Source organism: Nyctereutes procyonoides, unplaced genomic scaffold (assembly GCF_905146905.1).
Source record: "Nyctereutes procyonoides isolate TBG_1078 unplaced genomic scaffold, NYPRO_anot_genome, whole genome shotgun sequence".
Lineage (NCBI taxonomy): Eukaryota > Metazoa > Chordata > Mammalia > Carnivora > Canidae > Nyctereutes > Nyctereutes procyonoides.
The window spans coordinates 17,099,102-17,121,909 of record NW_026575037.1 but is presented as its reverse complement, the minus strand read 5'-3'; the positions used below and the strand labels follow the sequence as shown (position 1 = coordinate 17,121,909).

Below are 22,808 nucleotides of genomic sequence, written 5' to 3'. Positions count from 1 at the left end.
GGTAAGGTAGCCCTCTCGCTAATCCTTTCCTTCCTCTTTCAGTGAGGAGTCCGTCTGAATCAGCAGTCCTCCTGACACACCAGGTTTTCCCACCATTTAGATAGAACTCCAATCTCTTCCAATTACTATTCCTGATCTTACACGGAATAGACTCTGAAGGCTGAGTAATTGGCTCTTCCATTTCTCTGCCCCCAAGGAGAAAATGCTTTATAAATTCCACATTCATTAACTCGTCCAGTCCCTTGCCTTTTGTAGCAAACCTTTAGGAGAACACCAGAGCCGGGTTACCTTCGCTATAGGCCCGCCTAGGACTGCTGTGAATTCTGACCTGCGTGGGCAGGCACAGGTGCCTCTCCATGAGTCATTGTCCATGCCAGGCTTCTCAGTGGAAGATAGCTTTGGAGTATTTCCAGATCTCCTCCAGGAGATCTGTTCCACAATCTCACCTTTGCCCTTCATCCTCTGTCTCATGGAATTGCTACTTCCTGGTGTGGATAACCTGAAGAACTTCTCTGAATGTTGGTCGGACAACCTGATGGGTATCTTTCTCTTAGAAAAAGATCAGGCCTTGAAACATCCCCTTCCTATGATCTCCCACCCCCAACTCCCATGGCTCAGACCCATGCCTCCTGTCCAAGCTCCACTCAGAGGTTCCTCTGTAGTCTACCACAATACCTCAATAACCAGAAGCAGCATTTGATTCGAATCTGCCCACTTCCTACTGGTACCTAAATTCTTAAGAACGGGGTATGTGGCACTTACAAATGGAAGAGAAAATGTCAGTTCTCAAGGTATAAATTTCAGAGTCTTCTGCAACTAGAAAGGAAAACATTTTCAAAATTGCTGTGGCTTCCTGAATCCTTAGGATGCCTTCAGTGCAGGCTTTTATATTTCGGGATCATATGAATTATACATAGAGAACGATGGGCTGGTGGCTAGCTTCCAACTACTAGAAATTATATTTCCCTCCCTTTTTGATAATTAGTTCAAGGTCTTCACCACAAGTGACATCATGTCTCCGAAGCAAAAATAGGTCTCGATGAAGACTGTGTAATGTCTTCTGTCTAGCAGATCCTATTTCCTCTTTATGCCCTACTCTCCTTACCTTCCTAATTGACTCTCTGGACCTCAAAGCTTTTTGTTGCTGCTGTCAGGAGCCTTAAATAATTAGGAATAGTCTGACTAGGTGAGGTTCAGAGCTTCTGCTGACTACATTTCAGTTTACCTTAGAAATCCAAATGATGGGCACCTGGGTGGCTCAGTGGTTGGGCATCCACATTTGGCTCAGGTTATGATCCCGGAGTCCTGGGATGGAGTCCCACATCGGGCTCCCTGCAGGGAGTCTGTTCCTCTCTCTGTGGGTTTCTCATGAGTAAATAAAATTGTAAAAAAAAGAAAAGAAAAGAAAGAAAAAAGAAAAGAAAAAGAGACTCAAATGACCTAGGTATCTGGAAAATGGGATGGTAGGCATTATAGTCTGGGGGACAGAGATACAATCCAGTATGAACCAAATGGGCCATTTGGGCCTTTAGACACAGGTAGGGGTGGGGATGATTTACACACTCTGTTAAACCGGACTGGAGCAAGCTAAAGCAGCCTCTCTTACTGAGCATTCAACACAATGTGCTTCACAGGAAAGATCTCACGTGATACTGAAAAGACCTTAACATGAGAGTGAGGTTTAGAGGATAAGACGCTTTATGAAAGGGGTTAGGATTCCAGCTCCCAGGCTGAGTTCCTGGGTGTTGCTGCCCTTGTGCGGGCTCTTCTTGGACAGGCCCTGGGCCCCAGCTGCTGCTGTGATGGAGGGAGGCCGTGGTGGGTCTGAGGTTACTACCTGCTGTCTGTGTCATTCCCCTGGAATGCAGAAATGAAAGGAGCTGTGATGAGACTGACATTTCGACCCGCTGCAGTCTGTAGTGAGGCATTCTCTTTATCTTCTACTGTATGGGGCAAAGATGAAAACAAAACACATTTCACTCCCGTATTCCGAAAGATGAAAAGCATAGATTTCAAACTTTCTTTAGTGGCTAATTGCCTCTCTCCAACAGCCGAGGGGAAGAGTTATTAAAAAGAAAATAGTAATAATCTAGGGCTTGGGAACTACTGTGTTGACTTCAAAATTGAGGAAAAGGAAATTCTAGAAGCTTTTAAGTCCATCACCCCCTAAAGAAGTATTCTCAGTCCTTTAGATCTAATTCTTAATTTAGTCAAAACAGAAACCCAAACAGAGGCAATCTGTTGTTTTGGGGAAAACATTTGAATGGGAATCAAGAGACCTGGTTCTGGTCTGTGCAGTTCTGTTAAGTAGTCATTTGATGCCACCAGCAAGGGACCAAAATTGTACCAGAATGAAATCCGCCGTCTCAAAACAAGGTGATTTCTAAAGTTCCTGCTGGCGAAGGGCCAATGAGTTATGCATCAGTGCAGAAAATAATATAAAGATTACTCCCCAACAAAACCTCCTTTCTTTTAAATATGGGTCCTTTTGATCAATGTGATTTATATGAATGAGTGATGGGACCAACAGACAGACCTAACCGTCTTATTCGGAAATTTAAAATATTTCCAACTATTGAAATTACGGTCAAACTTATAAAAGTGCAAGAATTTAGACCCATCTACTGTTGTTTGTTGCAATAACCAAGGAACCATTTACCTTGATAGGTGCTCTTCAAACATGTGTCCCCATGAGCCCTGCCTCCTGGCAGTATTTACACCCTCTTGTAGACCTCCCCACATTGAATCCGGACTGGCCCTGTGACTCACTTTCTCCAAAGTGGCATCGTGCCAGGACTGGGTGGGTCTAAAGCCAAAAGAAGTCTTGGTTGGCTTTTTTTGTGCTTTTTTGAGCCAAGCGGCCATTACTCTCACTGTCCCACACTGAATATATGAGAATTCAATGCATCCAATACAGACTAGCCCAGATGCCTCGTTTCCAATGCCATCCTTTGTCCTAATTGAAATCCGTACATTTCAGGGAAAGATAAAAGCCCTATTGTGGGCCCTAGATGCCGTGATGAAAAGAGGCTCCTTGTCACCAATATTTTGAATTGTCCATTTGTTTAGCATCCTGGAGATGCCCAGTGGCCCAGGGGCAAGCTTTTCTTCTGCCAAGAGGGCAGTGTCTGAAATGGCAGGTGGGATCCTCCACAGGTGAGCCCTCAAGATGGCAGTCTTAGAGTTCTCACAGAAGTGGATTTCCTCAAGATTAGTGTTGGAATACCCTCCAGGCTCCTCATGTATCAGGGGTGTGTGCACCTGCTTAGAGAACAGCCTTTGTGCCCCCTTTGTCTTCTATCTCTCATGGGTTCCTCTTCCTAGTACTCTAAGCTCTTCTGATTTCTCCATTTCTAGGTCCCTACTTCCTTCCTTGTCCTTCAAATGTCCATCAGCTGATCCTGACACAATCTTAGGTAATTGGTAAAAAACTGAAGGTAAGACCCTTGTCAGGAAGTTTTGCATCAAAAATGAAACACAGGAATGAAGATGCAGCAATTGATAATTTGGGGAGGCATCCCAGCCCCATGATTTCTCAAAGACACCGTGAAGACACAGCTGCTATCATTACAAGGATGGCCCAGTGTTCTCTTGCCCACGGTGAGTGAGCAGTAAGAACATTACCACCTTCTCTAGAGCAAATCTCACACCCAAAAAGGCAGAAAGCACTCCAAGGACAAGCAACAGAAACCTTCCAGGAGGAAAACTCAGAAATGAGCTTTGTGATACACTCATGTCTTCTGGCCAAAAAAAAAAAAACAAAACATTGTTCCAATTTCTTCCTTTGTAAAATGGGTTTGACCAGACCTAATTAAGAGGATTTTTCTGATTATGAAAAGGGCCTGGCTCATTTCTAGTGGTTAGCCAACTCTCCTCCCTTCCATTTGTGTGTCATTTATATGTGATCTGGATTATTGATACCTAACATTTCTCATGCCTCTAGGAGTTAAGAACAAGGTTATACAAGTCCTGAGAGGTAAAAATTTATTGATTTATATATCAGCATGTTATGATATGGTCACACCTGCTCATTTTTTTTTCCAGCAGGAAGAAACATTTTAAAAACAAACATTTTCATATTAAGTGGAAATTTAAAACAATGGTTTTTTTTTCCCCCAACTCATGAGAAATAGGGCTGGTCAGCAATAGATCTCTGAATGCTTCAGTGTTTTCAGTCTTCTGCCCCCGGTTTGCTCTTCGTCTTCGACAGAAACAATTCTAGGGGGAAACAATGATAACCTCACCTCAAGTCAGCAACCTGAATCCACACAGAAGAGGTAGACTGAACCGTAACGTTTTAACTTATTTGGTAGATTGTGTAAGATATTTTAATACATTTATTTTTTTTCCACTGGGATCAAACATTCTACAAACAATGGCTTAAATAATTAATGTTTTACATGCTCACAACAAAATCTTAGAGAGGTCTACAGACTACTTAGCTTTGAGACCTGAAAGCGTAGAATTGGCTTTAGAAATAGGCAAGCTTCCCATGCACTTCAGGAGAAGTTTGCTTTCGTCAGATTCTTCAAATGAAAAGCAAGCTCCGATGTTAATGCCTTCCCAACCTTTTAAAGCCCCCGAAAGGGTCAGTGATAGGAATTTCTTGAGAAGAGTGAGTAGTTTAACTGTGAGAAATTTATTCAGTACTAACAGGTAAACAGAAAAGACGGGGCAGTGGTATGCTGGAGAGAGCTCCGGCTGGTTCCTGACCCTAGGGCCAACTGTTAAATTTTAGAATTTTGCCAGCAGTTGTTAAACAGCTGTTCTTAAAATTACATAAGCTTATCATTAGTGCCAAAGCTAAAAGTGGTTCCCTTTAATGAGTATAATTTGTACAAGGATAAGAAACAGTTTAGCCATAGATCACGTTATTAGATTGAGGGTCAATAAATAAATTGGAGAAAGACGGGAATTAGTATGTTATTTCATCTTTCAAATCATAGATTGGCTACAAGAGTTCAGCAAAGTCAATTAAAGCACCCTGGGAGAATCAGTTGGTCACATGCATTTATATTTTATTATTATCTATTAATTGTGTTATATATCCTTGCTATGAGGAAAATTTATAGCAAACTTATGTACATTTGCACACATAATTTTTTTTTCCAGGAGAGCAGACTGTTGGAACATTTACCAGTATACAACCAGTATACCAGTATCTCCACCATACCATGGGGGAGAATGGGGAAGAAGCAGAGGAAAGAGAAACCAAAGAAGGAAGCACAGTGTTTTTTCATTTGGTTTTTCTGTTTGCCCTCAGCATCCAACTGCCATGGTGTGTTCTGAGTCTGAGTACATGTCCACAGAAGCTCATGCCAAAATATCTCTAGAAACACACAAACACCCCATCCCCACCACTAAGAAGTAAAACCACTTTACTTGAAAAAAATCAACTTTATTTTTTCTAGGTTAAAAAAAAATAGAACCAGCTATTCATTTTGTTGTTGTTGTTGTTGTTGAGAAAACGCTTCTTTTGGTGTTCACATCTAAATTTCTGAAAAGGTGATCTGGTTACTAAAATAATCCCATATGCATTCCTAAACCAGATCCACGTGTGACCAGCCCTTTACAAAAATTAATTACAGTTGACACAGCCTTTACATTCATTCTGAGCATACATTACAACATGCAGATAACAAAGAAAGAAAAACAGGTCGACAGCTGAAGTAAACATATGGCATCCAGAAAACTGAAACCCATCTGTATAAAATAAATACAACTTTGTAATAACTGTAAAGAAAATGAGAGCACTTAATGTAACAATGGCAGGTCCATGTGTACCTGTTTCATCACCCAGTCAAGAGAGAAGTTACTGTAAAATGCAGACCCCTCACATGTAGAACTTGGGCATCAGTCTTGTATGTTTGACAGTTTTACACAATAAAAATAAAGCCATTCAAAATATGTGTGCGTACTTTGCAACTAGAATACACTTAAAAATTTTTTGCTCTTTCAATTGTTTTAAAAAATATTAACTGTAAAAATCCTCAAATGGAGATTTTTGTGGAAAAACCCCTATTTTATCTTCCACATGGCTAGTCACCCTCCCCAGCAGTTCAGCACCCTCAGCTGATTCCCAGGGTCCAGTTCCTAATTGTTGAGGATCAATGCAAAATGATTGCAATAAAGCACCATCCAGCAACTGCTCCAGAGAACACTCGGCCCCTTCGTGATCTAGAAATGTTCAATGTCGGTGGTTTTGGTCCCAAACATATTAGTCTCCATCCCCTCATAGAATAGAACCAGTATACCTGCTGCCCAACGCTGCTTTCAACTTGAACTTTCACGTTAACAGTCGTAAGGTTCACAGCACTATGTGGCAAAAAATAAGACTGACCATTTTTATTCATCCCTGTGGACCAGAGCGGACCTGCTCGTGATGGTAACTCTGGAGTGAAGTCCTGTGTAATGAAGAAAATAACTAACTCTTCCTATTCGGCAGTGCAAATAAAATTTCCTTAAATATAAAAAGAATCCAATAAGACTGTCCATGATTAAAGACAACTATCTATGATTATAACCAGGTCCCACTAGTTCAGAAGAGTCTTTAGGGAAGTGATTGTCAAAACGTCACTAAAGACAAATCCACAAGAAGTGAGTAACATGAACAAAGAATGAAGAGGCATTCTTAACAGTAATCCACATGATATTAACATGAAAGCGATGTTGTGAGGTTTGCATTAGGTGATTTCACATCTCATTTTCATTAAAGGCTTGAGTATAACTACTATACTGCCAACTCTTGATTATTCAGGGATTTCTTTTCTAGCTCATGGATTATATTTAGGCTTTTGTGTTCCCTCTTTCTGAAGTCGTGTCTTCCCAAATCTTTTCACTACTCATTAATAGTCATAAGTACATAAGAGGACCTAATAAACAGTTGAAATCATTGTTTTAAAATCGGCCAACATCGCTAGAAGAACAAAAATATTTGATGGGAAAAAAACCCTCAAACTCATAATAAATACACATTAGATTTTTGGCTAACTATGACTTATTACTGGATATATTACCCAATAATCCCTAGTTCCTTTACTGTGGAAAATTAATGGTTGATTGCAATATTAAATACGACAGATCTGAATTCAGAGCTATCTTTTTAAAAAATCTACTTATACTCTCCATTAACTTGTTTGCCCACCCAAAATGTCATTTTCCATTCTGTAATTTTTCTTTACCTTCCACTGGTGTATAGGTTTTCTCCATCCTATCTGTATTTCAACAACAGTAACAGTTTCTGAAGTTAAGGGTGAACTGCCAGTGTGGTCCCTTGTGTATTCACTGCACCTGCCCTTGGCCTCTGGTGGAGCCGGTGCTCCATCACCCTTCTCTGCTGTGAGAATCCAGGCAGATCAGCTGAGACCAACAACTGCTGAGATTCTCACGCTTCTGGTACAAAACTGGCACAGTTTTAAGAAATGTATATTCTCTAAATCTCCTTTCATCTCACTTTGCAAAGAAAGTACAAACTAGGAATTTTTACGCAGTCCCGTACGGTGGCACACAGCTGCTTCCCTGATCTGCCATAGAAGAACACTGCTTCTCTCTCTGCACGCCCTAGGGCAAGCAGCAGCACTCCAGTTATTGGTAAGGAGAGCACCATCGATGCTCTCAAATGTATTTGCAACAGAAAAGAAAGAACATGTTGATAAACAATCGTAGAAGGATAGGCAGATCAGTGACACATCTATTTACAACTCACAGGTCTATTTTCAAAAATTGACTCATATATCTATTGGTATTTGTCACTCTACACTGTTGAAATGACTCTGCATTTGAAAAGTAAAGCGTCTTATAGACTAGTTGGTTTAATGTGTACAGTATATTAACAACATCATGTTCCTTTGGAGCACAGGGATGGCAAGTGGCCCTGAACCACATTATGTATACATGTATGCATCTCTCTCTCTATCTCTCTCTCTTTTTTTTTTTTTTTTGTCTCTCTCTCTTTTTTGATAGAAGAACTGGCCACTCCTACCTGTGACTTGCTTTAGCAATCAGGAAATTCTCTATTTGGCTAGGACTGTGCATGCCATACTTGACAGTGAGCAACTTATCCCCCAGATGGCTAATCTCTCAAATGAACAATTTCAATTCATCCTGTAATCCAGCAGTGTTTGCTGGACCTCAAACAGAAGCATCGTTAAGCTTCTCTTTGGCTTCCTATCATCATCTATGCCTCTTAATCAAGATCGGTTTCACCTACTCACTATCCCTGTAAAACACACAATAAAATGCTTTGACTTAAAAAAAAAAATTGCATCTTATAACAACCCCTACCAAAGCATACACATTAATACTGTCCTCTGCATTTTACCAGTAGTAGCATAATATGCAATGAGGTATTTCATTAACACATTATCCTTTTTCATATATGCACGGAATTAACCTAAAGCTGAAGCTGCTGTGGGCTTTTATTTGGTGTTGCTTTACCGTTTCCACATAACTGGGAGAAAATTCACATCTTTTCAGTTTTGTTGTTGTTGTTGTTTTTGGTTTATTTAAAAATAGAAAACATTAGCCTTTACCATTATTAGTTTCTGGCCTACTTCTTAAAATTTCCATTTGTAAGATTAGTGACAACAGGGGAATCTACAACACTCATCTCACAGAAAACTGCCACTGACTTAGTAGGATCTTTATAGTCTTACCCTTCAAACCCAAACTCCACCTCTGTCTCAGCACGAGGAGCGCAGGTGAGGGACGGACGCGGCCCCAGCACTTTCTGAGAAGAGCCTGTTTCTACTGTGAGGTAAATCACGTGAACATAGTGGGAAAAAAATGGTCTCTAGAAATAGAAACTTGACTTTATCTTCTTTTTAAAAAGCACTTGGAAGAGACTGGGAAGGTTTTTGTGCTGGTCTGTCTCCCGGTTGCACCACCCTGGCAGCAGGATGACGGAACACAGGTTTGGGGGTGCCAGGTGAGAACTGTTCACCATTTGAAGCCCACGTCTGGCACTCTCATTTTTCTAATAAAACCCCTATTTCACTTCAAACCGGTCACTTAAATGTTTTACAGTAATTTGTTTCAGTCACCCCCCAATACATTTGGCGCTAATAAGCCAATACAGGGTGGGGGTGGCAGGAAGCCTCACGTAGATAGAAGCCTCACGTCAGTGTGGCGCTCAGTGCAGGGGGGCCACTGCAGAGCATCAGCGCCCTGGTACCCATGCAGAGACAAGACAGCCTCTCAAGAATCCCACTCACTGATTATGCTTACGTTTGTTTTCAGGCTTATATTACTAATCCTTTGCTATATATGCATCTGACAAAAGTGCATTTTGTAAGATAATTATCAATCTATGATATGCCTCTACACAAAAAAGAAATCAAGTGACACCCCTCACATAAGGGAAAGCACTAGCGCATGTAAACACAATGTTGGGACCGAGCTAGCCTTTTTTAGGAACACATTCTAGTACCGGAATGTGTCCAGGGGACACTGTTTCCCACCCCCCAAGCATGCCTGACACTGGAGTGTCATGCGAAGCCCAGGGGAACAGTTCTGGAGGGTGTGGACCAGCTAGCTCCTCTAGAGGCTCCTAGTGACACAGCAAGCACTGGTGAAAGGAGGGCGCTCGCTCTACACAGTTCTGCCCTAAAGAGACTACTAGCTAAGAGGAACAAATACAACTTTCCGAGTTTGAACTAGATTATCACGTGTATCTGGTGGCAACAGAGTTTCTCTCAGATAGTCTTCTAGGATGATGGTTTATGATTTCCTCTTCTCCGAATGTGATGTCTGCTTAGATGTATGGTAGAGTGTATCTTTTTAAAATGTGAAAGTCCTTAAAACAGATTAGCAGGTCATTATATTACTGATCCTCATTTTAGTAGAGTTTTTAAAATATCCCAAAGGGGGATAAATAGCAATCCATCCATTGAATTTCCTTTGCTTTATATATATATATATATATATATATATATATATATATATATATATATTATATATATATATATTCTGATTTGCACATGTAAAATAATGCACACTTATGAAAGTCTGAACTCCTATGTTGACCTTGATAAGTCCAAGTCAATTCCTAAAATAGGCAATGGTAAAAATACTGGATGATATTATACCACATATAGCCTGACAAAAATGCAAAAGACTGTATGAGAAATATCCACATATTGCTGAGGGTCATCTCCCTGGAAACAGCTTCCTTACGTCCCTTGGGAGGTGGAAAAGCCCCTAAAAGACAAGATAGAAATATTAATTCGTCTTACTGTGGTGGTAAGGTCTCCTGGAATAAAAGTTGAATATTAGTTTAACTAGAATTTTTGTTGTTTGCTTTTTAAAGCATCTTCTGTGACTTCCCATTGTTCCTGAAGAGAGATCTCATTTTTTTTTTTATTTTTTATTTTTTATTTATGATAGTCACAGAGAGAGAGAGGCAGAGACACAGGCAGACGGAGGAGCAGGCTCCATGCACCGGGAGCCCGATGTGGGATTCGATCCCGGGTCTCCAGGATCCGCCCTGGGCCAAAGGCAGGCGCCAAACCGCTGCGCCACCCAGGGATCCCGAGAGATCTCATTTGAAATACAATTTTCAAACCACCAAACCCTTTCTTGCCTCTGAACTTTTGCATTTATTCTTCTTGCCTGAGCTGGTTCTCCTCATCTCAGTGAATGGCAGGCTCATCTGCATTCTTCCAATATCAGAAAAAATACCATCCACCTTCCCATCTCAAGTCAGTCACATTCATCACCATGTTTATTTCACCTCTTGGCACTTGTCACTATCTGTAATGATCCAGATCTATCTTTTTTCTACAGACTTGTTCACCATCTCCTTCTGGAATATAAACTGCATGAGGGCAGGCACTCTCCGGCACTCTCCCTGCCTTGTTGCCACTGTAACCCTAGAAATTTCCTCAGTGGCCAGGACATGGGATGTGTGAAATTGCTATTAAATAACTTCTGAAGTGAGATAGCTTACACTAATCACTCTCTTTACAAGTTAAATGTTTTTGCCAGCAAAAAAGTGGTGGTTAATCACTGATGCTCTTTTCAAAAGGCAATATTATCTATTAAATATATCTTAATAATTAAAAGGAGAAACACAAAGTGAACAAATGTCCTTAAATTCTTTTCTAGAAGGGAAAGACAGATCACTTCAGAGCAATATTACCTAAAGTCATCTTGATAACACTTGAGCATTTCAAACAGTCTTTGTCCTTGCTGATAATCCCTTTGGGTAAGCTGATTCATGTGGGGATTTGCTTCTCACAAGCAACTTACAGAGAACACTTTCAAGTTTCAAGGTCTATTTTACAAATAGCTTTCTTAAAAAGAGACTTCCATTATTGTTGCTACAATTTTGGCTAAATATCATAAAGCAAGAGATGAAGACTGGAAAAGGAGAGATCCTATGACTCTTAACCACCTCGTGCTGTCTTACATATCCTGTTTTATCTTTAAAGAAATTTTGAGCATAAGACCAAGGACTGCACATGGTGGGGAGGGGCATCTTGTTCAATGCGTCTTACTAAGAATTCTAGACACGTGCACAGTGTCCAACCCCTGCCATATGGGTATGCACTAGTCCACAGCCCCCGGGTTGGAACATTAGGATCAGGAGGGAATCTTGTTGTGGGTAATGTGAAACAATCCTAAACACAAAAACAAAAGCATTAAAGGTAACAAACAGTATCAGCCTTTGCTCACCATCAGGTCTTTGACAGTCTGATTTAACATGAATGTGAATTTTAAATAAAAAAAAAATCTAAGTGGGAAGAAATAGCACTTTCTGTTCATCCAAAATCTCATAGCCTCATCAGGCCCAAAACAACTTTCTCTCCACCCTTTATTTTCCTACTGTAGGTTCTTGAAAATAAGCCTACAACATAGTTATTTATGAAAGCACTTTGGTAATGCCTGGCATTATACTAACGCTAATTTCCTTCTTTCCTAACTTCCTTTCTTCCTCCCTCTCTTCTCCCCCTTTCCAATGTCTGTTTCACTGCATTGCAGTTTTCATAGAAGGTAGAGAATATTGAGTATAGATAAGGGACCTTCGGGTAAATGGACTTTTTTCTCCCAAGGAGAAAAGTATAAGGTTATATCCATGAAAACTTAAAAAGTAAGCTTTATCCTTATATGTAAAGAAAAGAATTAAGTATGTAAAAATGCAGTTCAAAATGATCTCAAATGACTGCAAGATGATGGTATTATTTAAACAATCAAGTACAATGTCAAATCATAAATGTTATTTGCTAATTCATAAAATAGCCCATGTAACTGTACACGTACGATTGTAGTCTACTACACTCTGTGTGCTGTTTTGAATCAGTTCTATTTGTACAACAGTTTACTCATCATTTGATCTTGCACACTGGCTGATGAAGTAAGAGCCTGTATAAATTTAACATTAACCTTGTCCTATGAATATTCTAAGCTGAAACTCTTAAATACAGAAATACTTTGATTCCTTTAGGGTGGGCAGCCCCAGTGGCGCAGCGGTTTAGCACTGCCTACAGCCCAGGGTGTGATCCTGGAGACCCAGGACCGAGTCCCATGTCAGGCTCCCTGCATGGAGCCTGCTTCTCCCTCTGCCTGTGTCTCTGCCTCTCTTTCTGTGTGTTGCTCATGAACTAAAAAAAAAATTAAAAAAAAAAAAAGATTGCTTTAGGGCATCTGAAGAATGTAAAAATGGTTATCTCCTCTAAAGTACATCTTTGGGACTATCACTAACTTCGGACACATATGTAATAGGATACTGTGTACCTGTTTCATAAAAATGTGATAAGAGTTCCTCTTTTTCAATAAAACGTTGATAGAGCCAATCAGCAAGGTCATCAGTCTCCAGGGGTACATCTTTAATTGGAAAGATCCTATGAAGAGTTAGAAAAAAAACAAAAACTACTTACTTCAATTCAGAAATCAACATAATTGAGAAACACAATTTAGCTTTGGTGACTGAAAAGCTGAACAAAGCTATAGAATCACCTCTGACTTTTGCAAGGGTTCATTTCTGCAGCTTCTCAGATCATCTTGTTTTTTTAAAAATTGCTGATTATACAGCAGAGTTCATTTATTCATCACTTATTCAAACATTTCCCAGCCTATTATATGTTAGGTCCAGTGCCCAATGATGAAAAACTATTAATAAATTGTCCTGTATCTACAAATAATACTGAGAAATAACTGTCTTCTCATGTTTGTGGGTTTAAGAAGAAACGGTGTTCAGAACAGATAAAGTTTTTAAAATTTAAATTCAATTTGCCAACATATAGTATAACACCCAGTGCTCATCCCATCAAGTGCCTTCCTTAGTGCCCGTCACCCAGTCACCACATCCCCCCGCCCACCTCCCCTTCTGCAACTCCTGTTTGTTTGTTTCCCAGAGTTAGGAGTCTCTCTTATGGTTTTTCTTCCTCTCTAATTTTTCCCCACAGAACAGATGAAGTTTTAAAATGCAGGTACTGGTGCACTTGGGTAGCTCAGTCGGTTGAGCATCTGACTCGGTTCCAGCTCTGGTCAGTGTCTCCCAGTAGGAAGATGGAGCTGGGATGGACTCTGTGCTCAGCAGGGAGTCTGTTTCCCCTCTTTACCCTCCCCCCATCCCCACCTGTGTGTGTTCTCTCTCAAATACATAAAACTTTAAAAAATAAGGTAAAATAAAATGTAGCCACTTTAGGACACATTCAGAGTAGTCGGATGCTAGACCAAATAAATGCATCTTAACAATGTTCTTTTGGAGGAAATGTCCATGAACCAGATAGAATCTGTCTAATTTGTATCAGAGATACAGGTTTCCTGAGCAGGGCCACCTCTTCTTGGAGCTCGGAGCTCGAATGTGCAGATTCTGTGAACACATCCAACTCACCAGGAAACAGACTGGGATGATCGGTGATACATATCTGCTGGACGTGAGGGCAGGAAAGGGCAACTTGTGACCATACTATGTATTTGCTGATGCTGAAAAGAATTTCTTTTTTTGTTTTCTAGTTTTGTGGGGAGTTTTCTTAATTTCATTTTAATTGAAGGTATAAAGGGACACAGTTTTAAAAGCCTGCAAAAGATTCGAATGAAAAACAGTGGTCCCTGGCTCTCTGCCTGTTGTTTCTCTCTCCCCAGAGGAATCAATTTTTACCTCTTTTGATTAAGTATCTTGATATTTATTGACATGTTTCCTCTTCAGTTTTAGGGCCAACCTACTGACTTCCCAGTATGGAAGACAGAGAGTAAACTCCTTCGGCCTTTTCCCACCACACATTCACATCCTTCCCATCTTCCCAATGCAGTTCTATGGTAATTTTTAATGAGGGGAGTATTAGGCATGGACATAGATTCAAAGCTAAGCCACATAGTAAATCAAGGCTATGATTCCTTTCCTTCTCCCTGAAATGAGCAGTTGAATTGTTTTCTCTGTATAATAACTAATTTACCCATAAGCTCTTGTCTGTCTAGAGTCAATTCCTTAAAACCCATCTGCAAACTTTTTTTTAAAGGGCAAGAAAGAAAATATTTGGACTTTGCAGGCCTTATGGTACCTGTCGCAACTATTCAACTTGGCTTTGTAGTGTGAAAGCAGCCTTAGACCTTGTATAAATACATGGGTAGAGTTATATTCAAATAACATTTTATTTAAAAAGCAGGCAGTAAACGAGTCTGACCTGTGCTCTAGATCTTCTCTCAAGGCATTTGTGTGCATCAGACAGACATTCTTTTAATTTCGTTTTCCTGAATAAATTTCGCCCACACTGTGGACTTGTGGCCTGTAGTTTTCATCATGCAAAGGCCTCTTATTTTGTCCTGGTGGTTCTCTGCATTCCTAAAATGCATTTAGTGTTTCCTACCTCTCACGTCTTCCTTTTTCTGTATTCATTCTACATTCTGATGGAGCACAGCCTCCAGTGGTTTCTGGGGAAAGGGTACTCGAAGTCTGGCATTTCTGCCAATGTCTTTTTTCTGTCCTCACACCTGGTCGATAATTTGACTAGATACAGGATTCATTTCGGCCTGATGAGATCTCAATTCTGCAGTAAGAGAATCTCTAGAGCCCCTTTATGCTTTTCTCCAGAGCCACCAGTCATTTTATGATTGTACTTCTGAATTGTATCTCTGACATGGTATTTAAATCTACATCCAGCAAGACTGTGGCAGACAGCATTACTTCTGGTTCTTTCTTTTGTGGTGAATTCTTCCTTCTAGTCATTTTGTCCACTGCAGAATGGCTTGTCAGGAGCAATCCCTTTTCTCTCTGTAGCATTCCAGCTGTTCTCTCTTTACATCTTGGGTTGAATTTGTAGGTGTTCAGGATGTTTTGAAAGTTATCTAGGTAAGTTTGTAGGACCAGATGAATTGAGGACCCCTACTCTTCCACCATCTTGCCTAGGTTTCCTAGATACAGGATTCAGGGTTGCCACTCATTTTCTTCCATCTCTGCCTTTGTGTCCTCCTTTCTAGGAGAGTTATTTAATTTCTAAACTTTTTTTTTAAATTTCTAAACTTTTTTTAATGGAGTTTTTATTCCTTTTTTCATATTTGTAATTTCTAAGAGCTCTCTGAATGTCCTTTTTTTTTTATAGTATACTGTTGTTTTCTTGTTGCAGTATCATATCTCTATGAGAATCTTATCTCTGTGAGAATTAGAGGATGAAAGCAGAGAAGAGGGTTAACAAACTCTCAGGATTTTTTGGCAGCTGGGCTTTCCTTGAATCATTACTCCTTGAATCATTACTCCAAGTCAGTTTCTTATGTTTGTTTTAGTCTCTTTCACAGTAGAGGCCCATCAGATGACAAGTTATCTGGTGAGTCTTTGTTGTTCACCCACATGTATAGATGTGGGATTAAACAGCTGACTGAAGGCTCTCAGCCCGTGAGTGCAGTTTGTTGACTGGGAACTTCATGGAGGATTATCTGGTTGGGCCATTGAAGTTGGGTCTTTCCTCCTGAACTTGCCATTTCTCCAGAGGAAGATCCTCTGATTTCCTGCCTAGAGAATGAAGGCCTCCCTTTTGGCTTTCTGGTAGCAGAGTGAGACATCAGGGCTGAGGTGGGGGAGGAGGAGTGTCTCAGCACTGGGTGCCCTGACATCACTTAGCCATTCTGTGTTTTCATTATGGGACCTCTGCCTCAGCTGTGATAGGTACCCTTGAGTCTAGAGAGCCTGTAGATACCCCTCCAGAAGAAGCCTCCAGTTCCTGCCACAGCAAGGAATGAATAATCCCCCAGCTGTGGGATGGAGGGGAGGGGTTTTGGAGAGTGGAGTTCTTCAGCAGATTTCAACCAGAACCCCCAAAGGCAGCAACCCTTTTAACCTCATGTCCACGGGCTCTGATCCTGCCAATTTTTCAGTTCTGTGGCATAAGTCAGGTTGATTCCTGGCTTAGGGTTCTATTGGGTTATTGACTGTTCTGTTTTCTAATTTCCTGACTTTTGCTACTATTGCCTTTCCTACTGCTTTTCCTCATCCTCATGGGTTAACACCTCAAAGAAACTCTTCAGTGTCATTCTACTAGAGTTTTGGAAGGGCATGAAAGTTGATATGAATCCGAGCTACCATTTTCTCTAAGAAGCTATCCTGTTATTTCTGAAAAGTCTAAGATGATTTTCTATCTTTGACCAGTGTCTACTGCTTGCCTTTCTACAAAGGGGCCTGTGTTATTTCAAGTTAAGTCAAGGAGCACAAAGCATTCCAAATTACCAGAATGCCCATGCTCAGACTTCTTCAAAGGCTTCTTAAATGACTCATGTAACGTGGTCATTTGCATACAAAAACAATCAGAAGGAACATTATTTACGAATTGCATTATAATCAGATCCTTTTGTTATTTAAACACTTAAATACCAGATTTGGTGTATTTTAGCATCCCAATTTAAGTATCTGTAGATAGGAAAAGAAGAGAGGAAATGAAGGAAAAGTATGATATGAAAAAAAATCTATTAAAAATCGACTTCAGGAAAGCACAGTTTTGTTTTTTAAAGATTTTATTTATTTATTCATGAGAGACACACAGAGAGAGGCAGAGGGAGAAGCAGGCTTCCTGTGGGGAGCTAGATGAGGACTCGATCCTGGCACTTTGGGATCATGCGTTGAGCTGAAGGCAGACGCTCAAACACTAAGCCACCCAGGAGCCCCAGGAAAGCACAGTTTTGATTACAAATTCTGCTTTCAAAAATTGGAAAAGGATGAAAGGTAAGCAAAATAGAGTTTTATTTACACAGAAAATAGCTTTCTTAATGCTAGTCACCTTTCTATTCCCCTAAATAAAGTACTACATTGCTCTAAAGCAGTAATAGAGAAGAGTTTTGGTTTATTAAATATTTTAATGGGGTAGGAGATCCTAAAGTCCAGAAACTTTAAGTTTCAGCTTGCTACCATAAAATCCCCTACCAGAATTAGGTTTTCTTTTGCTTTGAAAGAGCTAACAACAAAAAGAGGAATTTAAGGGACATCACGACTTTTAAAGAAATACTTGAAATGCTTACACTACATAAAATCATCTCATCAGCTAGTATTTCTTAGCCCTTTTAATGCCTATCCTCCTAAGTAACCGAAAGATCTCTTTCAAACTAAAAATTTTACCTCTGCACTCTCTCATGTTCTCATATGCCTCACTAAAGTGAGAGTGGGACTTCACGGTTGAAATTCCCTTCCACAAGCAGTAGAATTTTGGTTTGGGGTAGTTTTGTTGTTGTTGTTTTTTAATATGTGGATCCACAGTCTTTGCTTTTTAGGCACAATTAAAATAATCCCAGAAGGTAGTGTGGCATAGTGATTAAAAGAGTACAGACTCTGGGACAGACTGCCTGGTGTTGAATTCTGGCTCTAGAGCACTTGCCAACATGTGACCAGGGGAAAATGGTTTTATCCTCTGTACAACTTAAACTTAGTTCCCTCATCTGTAAAATGGGTTAATAATATTATTTACCTTATAAAGTCATTCTATATGTATACTACTGGGCAGAAGGTAGTGGCCTGACTTGGCATCAGTAGTGACGGTGGCAGTTGTTAAATGCCAGATCGCTCATGGCAAGTATTGTTGTGCTTTCAAGTTTTCTGGGTTCAGCAACAGCTGTAGTGACTAGACTGGACCTGAAGCTGTTGTAAGGGTTTGACAATCCATGACTATTTTCATACAGTATTCTATTCTATACAGATGGTGTGTGTGTATTTCTATACCAGTGAGGCAACAATGAAGTCAGCCTCAAGACCAGTCATATAAATAGATAAATGTTGTTACCAAGTATTACAAAGGTGAACTCCTGACAGAGATTCTCAAGACTCTTATTATCAATATTGATATAGTAAGAGGAGCAGAGACATGGAGATAAAATTTCAAATGAGGAGGCCCTGGGCTATTTAAACAAGTTTGTCTTTCCATTCCTTCAAAGTGTAACTTTCTACTCTGAATTATAAAGAACCCTCAAATTAGAAATAATATTCCAAGAATTTTATTGTCTCTTCTTTTTTCTCTCCCCATTTTAACTAAGAATGATGCAGATCCCTACAGGGGAAAATTACATAGGATACACAAGCTCCTAAGGCTGTTTCCACAGACTATTTCACCTGTAGTGGACATGGAATCCTACAGAATTTAGCCATTAGGCAAACACATTTCTATGGAAAAATATTCTCAGTGTTCACCACACAACACTAAGCTCACATCTCTTCATCTTTACATCTTTGTCCTTGGCTGCAAAAGGCCAAACTCCCTGTCTCAAGCCACCATCTCACTTAAAGTGGGTTTCAAAGGGAGATGAGTTATTTATTTATTTTTTTGAAGTAGCTTTTCCTAGCCTTTTCCCTTGTCTGAGAAGTCTCTTCAGGTACCTACTTGTATGAAATAGCCATTACATTAGTATTGTGAAGACGGCATGTCCATGTCCGCCAAGCAATCCTCTAACCTTAATCTACAGGTAGAAGGTGAATTAACACAAATAATGACGATTTTGTTTTTACCTTTTCTATATTTACAGTTCACTCCTTTTTTCTTGACACATTGCCTGATCCAGATAATACTGAATAGAAGTGGTAGTAACGACCTCCCTTGTCTCTCATTTCTCATCTTTCAGGGAGAAACATTCAATAATTCACCATTAAGTCTGATATCTACTGTAGATTTTTTGGTAGATACCATCAATATGATTTAAAAAATCCCCTTCTATTCCTAGTTTGCTAAGTGTTTTCTTTGTTATCATGAGTGGGAGTTAACACTTTATTGATTTTTCCCCATCAATGCTTATGTAATTTCTTTCTTTATTCTGTTAATGTGATGAATTCAATTGACTGATTTTGAATGTTAAACCAAACTTTCATACCTGGAATATATATTCTCAGTATATAATCTGATGTGTTTTTTATATATTGCTGGGTTAGTCTGGCATTGATTATCATGTAAGAGATTTGCCTGTAAATTTTCCTTTCTTACAATATCCTTGGTTCAGATTTTGCTGGTCTCATAAAACAAGCTCAGAAGTATCTCCTCTTTTCTATGCTCTGGAAGACTTATACTTAATGTCTTTTACTGTTTTTTTAATGACTAGAGAAACTGTAGTAATGTCCCCCTTTACATTCCTGATATTGGCAATTTCGATTTCCATTAAAAAATTATCCTTTATAATTCTCTGCATTTTACTATCTTTGTATTTAATTTGCATTTTTCCCCTAAATTCTTGAGGTAGACATTTAGATCACCGATTTTCAGTTTTTTTCTTTTCTCACAGAAGCTTTTTAAGGGTACAAATTTTCCTCTAAATACAGATTATGTTATATCCCATAAATTTTTATAGATTATATTTTCCTTTTCATTCTGTTAAAATTTCCTAATTTCATTGTAATGTCTTAATATACACTAAACATGAAATTCCTCTTATTCCCTAATGATGGACAGTTTCTTATCTTTTGTTATTCTAAACGTGTAGTGATGAATAACATTATGCAAATGTCCATTCTTATGTGTGTATCTACAGGATAAAATCCCAAAAATGATATTGCTAAATCAAGATTGAATGCATTAGTAATCCTGAAAAATGTTGCCAAATTGTCTTTATAAAGATTATACCAATTTACATTCCCACTAGCAATTTATGAGAATGTCTCTCATGGAAAGATTTATTTTTTAAGATTTATTTATGTTGAAAGAGAGAAAAAGAGAGAGTGAGCACGTGTAGGGGGTATAGTGAGAGGGAGAGAGAATCTCAAGCAGACGCCCTGCTGAGTGCAGAGCTCACGTGGGGCTGGCTCCATCGCAGACCCTGGGATCACGACCTGAGCCGAAATCTAGAGACAGACACCCAACCGAGCCTCTCAGGCACCCTCATGGAAAGATTTTTAAACTGGAGAGTATCATAGTCAGAGAGGCTCTGCTTTAGAAGATAGCTAGCAGTATTTCACAATTGGGATATGCAAATTTGGGGACATATTCTTGGGGATCCATCCATGAGTTCTCTTTAAGTATACAGAGATCTTGTGTTTTCATTTCAATATTTTTTTTTTAATTTTTTTTTTTATTTATTTACGATAGTCATACAGAGAGAGAGAGAGGCAGAGACACAGGCGGAGGGAGAAGCAGGCTCCATGCACCGGGAGCCTGACGTGGGACTCGATCCCGAGTCCCCAGGATCGCGCCCTGGGCCAAAGGCAGGTGCCAAACCACTGCGCCACCCTGGGATCCCTCAATATTTATCTTAATAGAAACATTCTGAATTATACAGATAAACATCCTTTAAAAAATTTTTTTTAATTAATAAAAAAGTTTTAGGTAGGTTCCACACCCAGCATGGAGCCCAATGTGGGGCTTGAACTCCTGACCCTGCTACCCTACCATTAAGACCTCAGCCGAGATCAAGAGTCAGATGCTTTACCGACTGAGCCACCCAAGTGCCCCCAGATAAACGTCCTTTAACTAAGTACCATCACATGACTTCAGTGCCTATGTTTACGGTCACTTTGGCACAATGCCGTACTACTTTAAAAGGCCAGAAGAGTGAACAGGGGCATACTCGAGGGCAAAATCTATTCTTTACCCATTAAAATTTGAGATTTAGTTGTAACTCTCCCTGTGACTTATAATATCCATTAAAATAAGTGGTGAGTTCTGCTTTTCATAAGCTCAGAGTAGTTCACAGGTTAACAGTTACAAATTCAGGACAAAACACAAAAAGGAATTAGTGGAATGCACTGGGGAGGGACTAGAGACAGGTCAACACCAGAGGAATGTCAACACTGGGAAGACAGGAATGGCACTGGGAGAGTCTTCCATTTTTTCCAGCTTTTTACCTGAGAATAATTTCTAATTAGCACCACCCAGGGACACCTAAAATTTACATGAGAATATGTAGTCTTACTGGTTGAAGAACAAACGAGAGGACAGAGATTAGGATAACCATAGCAGCTGGAAAGACAGGAATCCCAGAAAGAAACAGACTCAGAGGGGGAGTCACGACTTCAAACCACTGACTGAGCCCTGCACTGTGTGACAGGGCAGACTCCAGGCAGGAGAAGGCCTCATGATCCGTAGCCAGCACAAGAGAGGTGTGCCCAGAGCCACCCAGGGAACTTAACTCTTCAGGAAATATAATCGTTTCTTTCTTTTTGTTTCCTCCAAATTAGATATCCTTAAAGAGTTGAGGTTTTTAGGAAAGTCTGTTAAACTTCATCCTGATACTAGAAGAATTTTTTTAAAACTAAAAACTTAAATTAAAAAATTGGATTTTAGGGATGCCTGGGTGGCTCAGCAGTTGAGTTTCTGCCTTCAGCTCAGCGCATGATCCTGGAATCCCGGGATCGAGTTCTGAATTGGGCTTCCTGCATGGAGCTTGCTTCTCCCTCTGCCTGTGTCTCTGCCTCTCTCTGTATGTCTCTCATGAATAAATAAAATCTTTTTAAAAAATGGATTTTATTTTTAAGTGGATGGCATTACAAATTACTTTTTACTTTCAGATAATTTCATACTATCTTAACACAGTTTTGCAATATAGGTAGCACTCTTTAAACTACTCCCTTCTACTACACTGAATAGTAGCCAAATGGTTTGGGAAATTAATTGCATTACTTTTTGACTTATAAAAATATACTATTTCTATATACATAAAATCAGGCCTAATCAACCTAAGGATAACTTAGCAGGAGCCACAGGGCTAGAGAATATCTTAAAATAGTATTTAAAACATCTTTATAAGGAGAAAAGTGACTAAAAATATGGCTGAATTAAAAAGAGAAAGTTGGGTTTACCATCTGAAATCCTGAAAGAACACGGTAAGGTTGGTGAGGAATATATTGCTTTAAATGGCGGTGAGTGTGGGAATGGGGCTGTGTTTTAACAGAAAGCCTTCCCTACCATCTGCCTAGAAGAGCCTGGACACTCTCTTGCCTTAGGAAATGGCCAGGGCGGCAGACCGAATGCTCCCTCAAGAGCAATCTACTTTTATTACTCTGTTTGATCACCATGGAATTAAAATATTAAAACAACTAATCCCCTGATATGGCAAAGTATCAAATGCACTCAATACTAGTCCTCTTGGAATCAAATAAAAGGTATTCTTATGGGATATAAAGAAGTAAACAAATAAATAAAAGAAATAAATCTTCCCAATACCAGTAACTATCCAAATGAGAAACCAGCTTCTAATTTTCAAGAAACAAAAACTCTAATTATCAGTAATCCAGAATGTACTCTTGAATACAGAGTATTCTACCAAAATTCATTGAATCAGATTTAAGAGCACTAGATAAATTACACTTGCAAAAAAAAAGATATAAATAATGCTTAGCAGCTGGCACCTCTATATATCTGAGTTAGAACATTTGAATTTTCATGTTACCAAGAATCCAAAATGGGAGCTAACAAACA

The 22,808-nt window shown here is 39.5% G+C and overlaps 1 protein-coding gene across 5 annotated transcripts in view; it reads right to left on the bottom strand.

Moving 5' to 3' along the window:
• Positions 1 to 9,956: 9,956 nt before the first annotated feature.
• Positions 9,957 to 22,808, bottom strand: part of LPGAT1 (lysophosphatidylglycerol acyltransferase 1) — a 109,791-nt gene continuing 96,939 nt past the window's right edge. For all 5 annotated transcript variants that reach the window (XM_055319398.1, XM_055319397.1, XM_055319395.1 and 2 more), the window contains 2 exons: positions 12,733 to 12,839; positions 9,957 to 10,197 (listed from right to left, as the gene is read on the bottom strand). In XM_055319398.1, the coding sequence (XP_055175373.1) occupies positions 10,046 to 10,197; positions 12,733 to 12,839 (259 nt within the window). In that variant the 3' untranslated portion in view covers positions 9,957 to 10,045. The remainder of the gene's footprint in view (positions 10,198 to 12,732; positions 12,840 to 22,808) is intronic.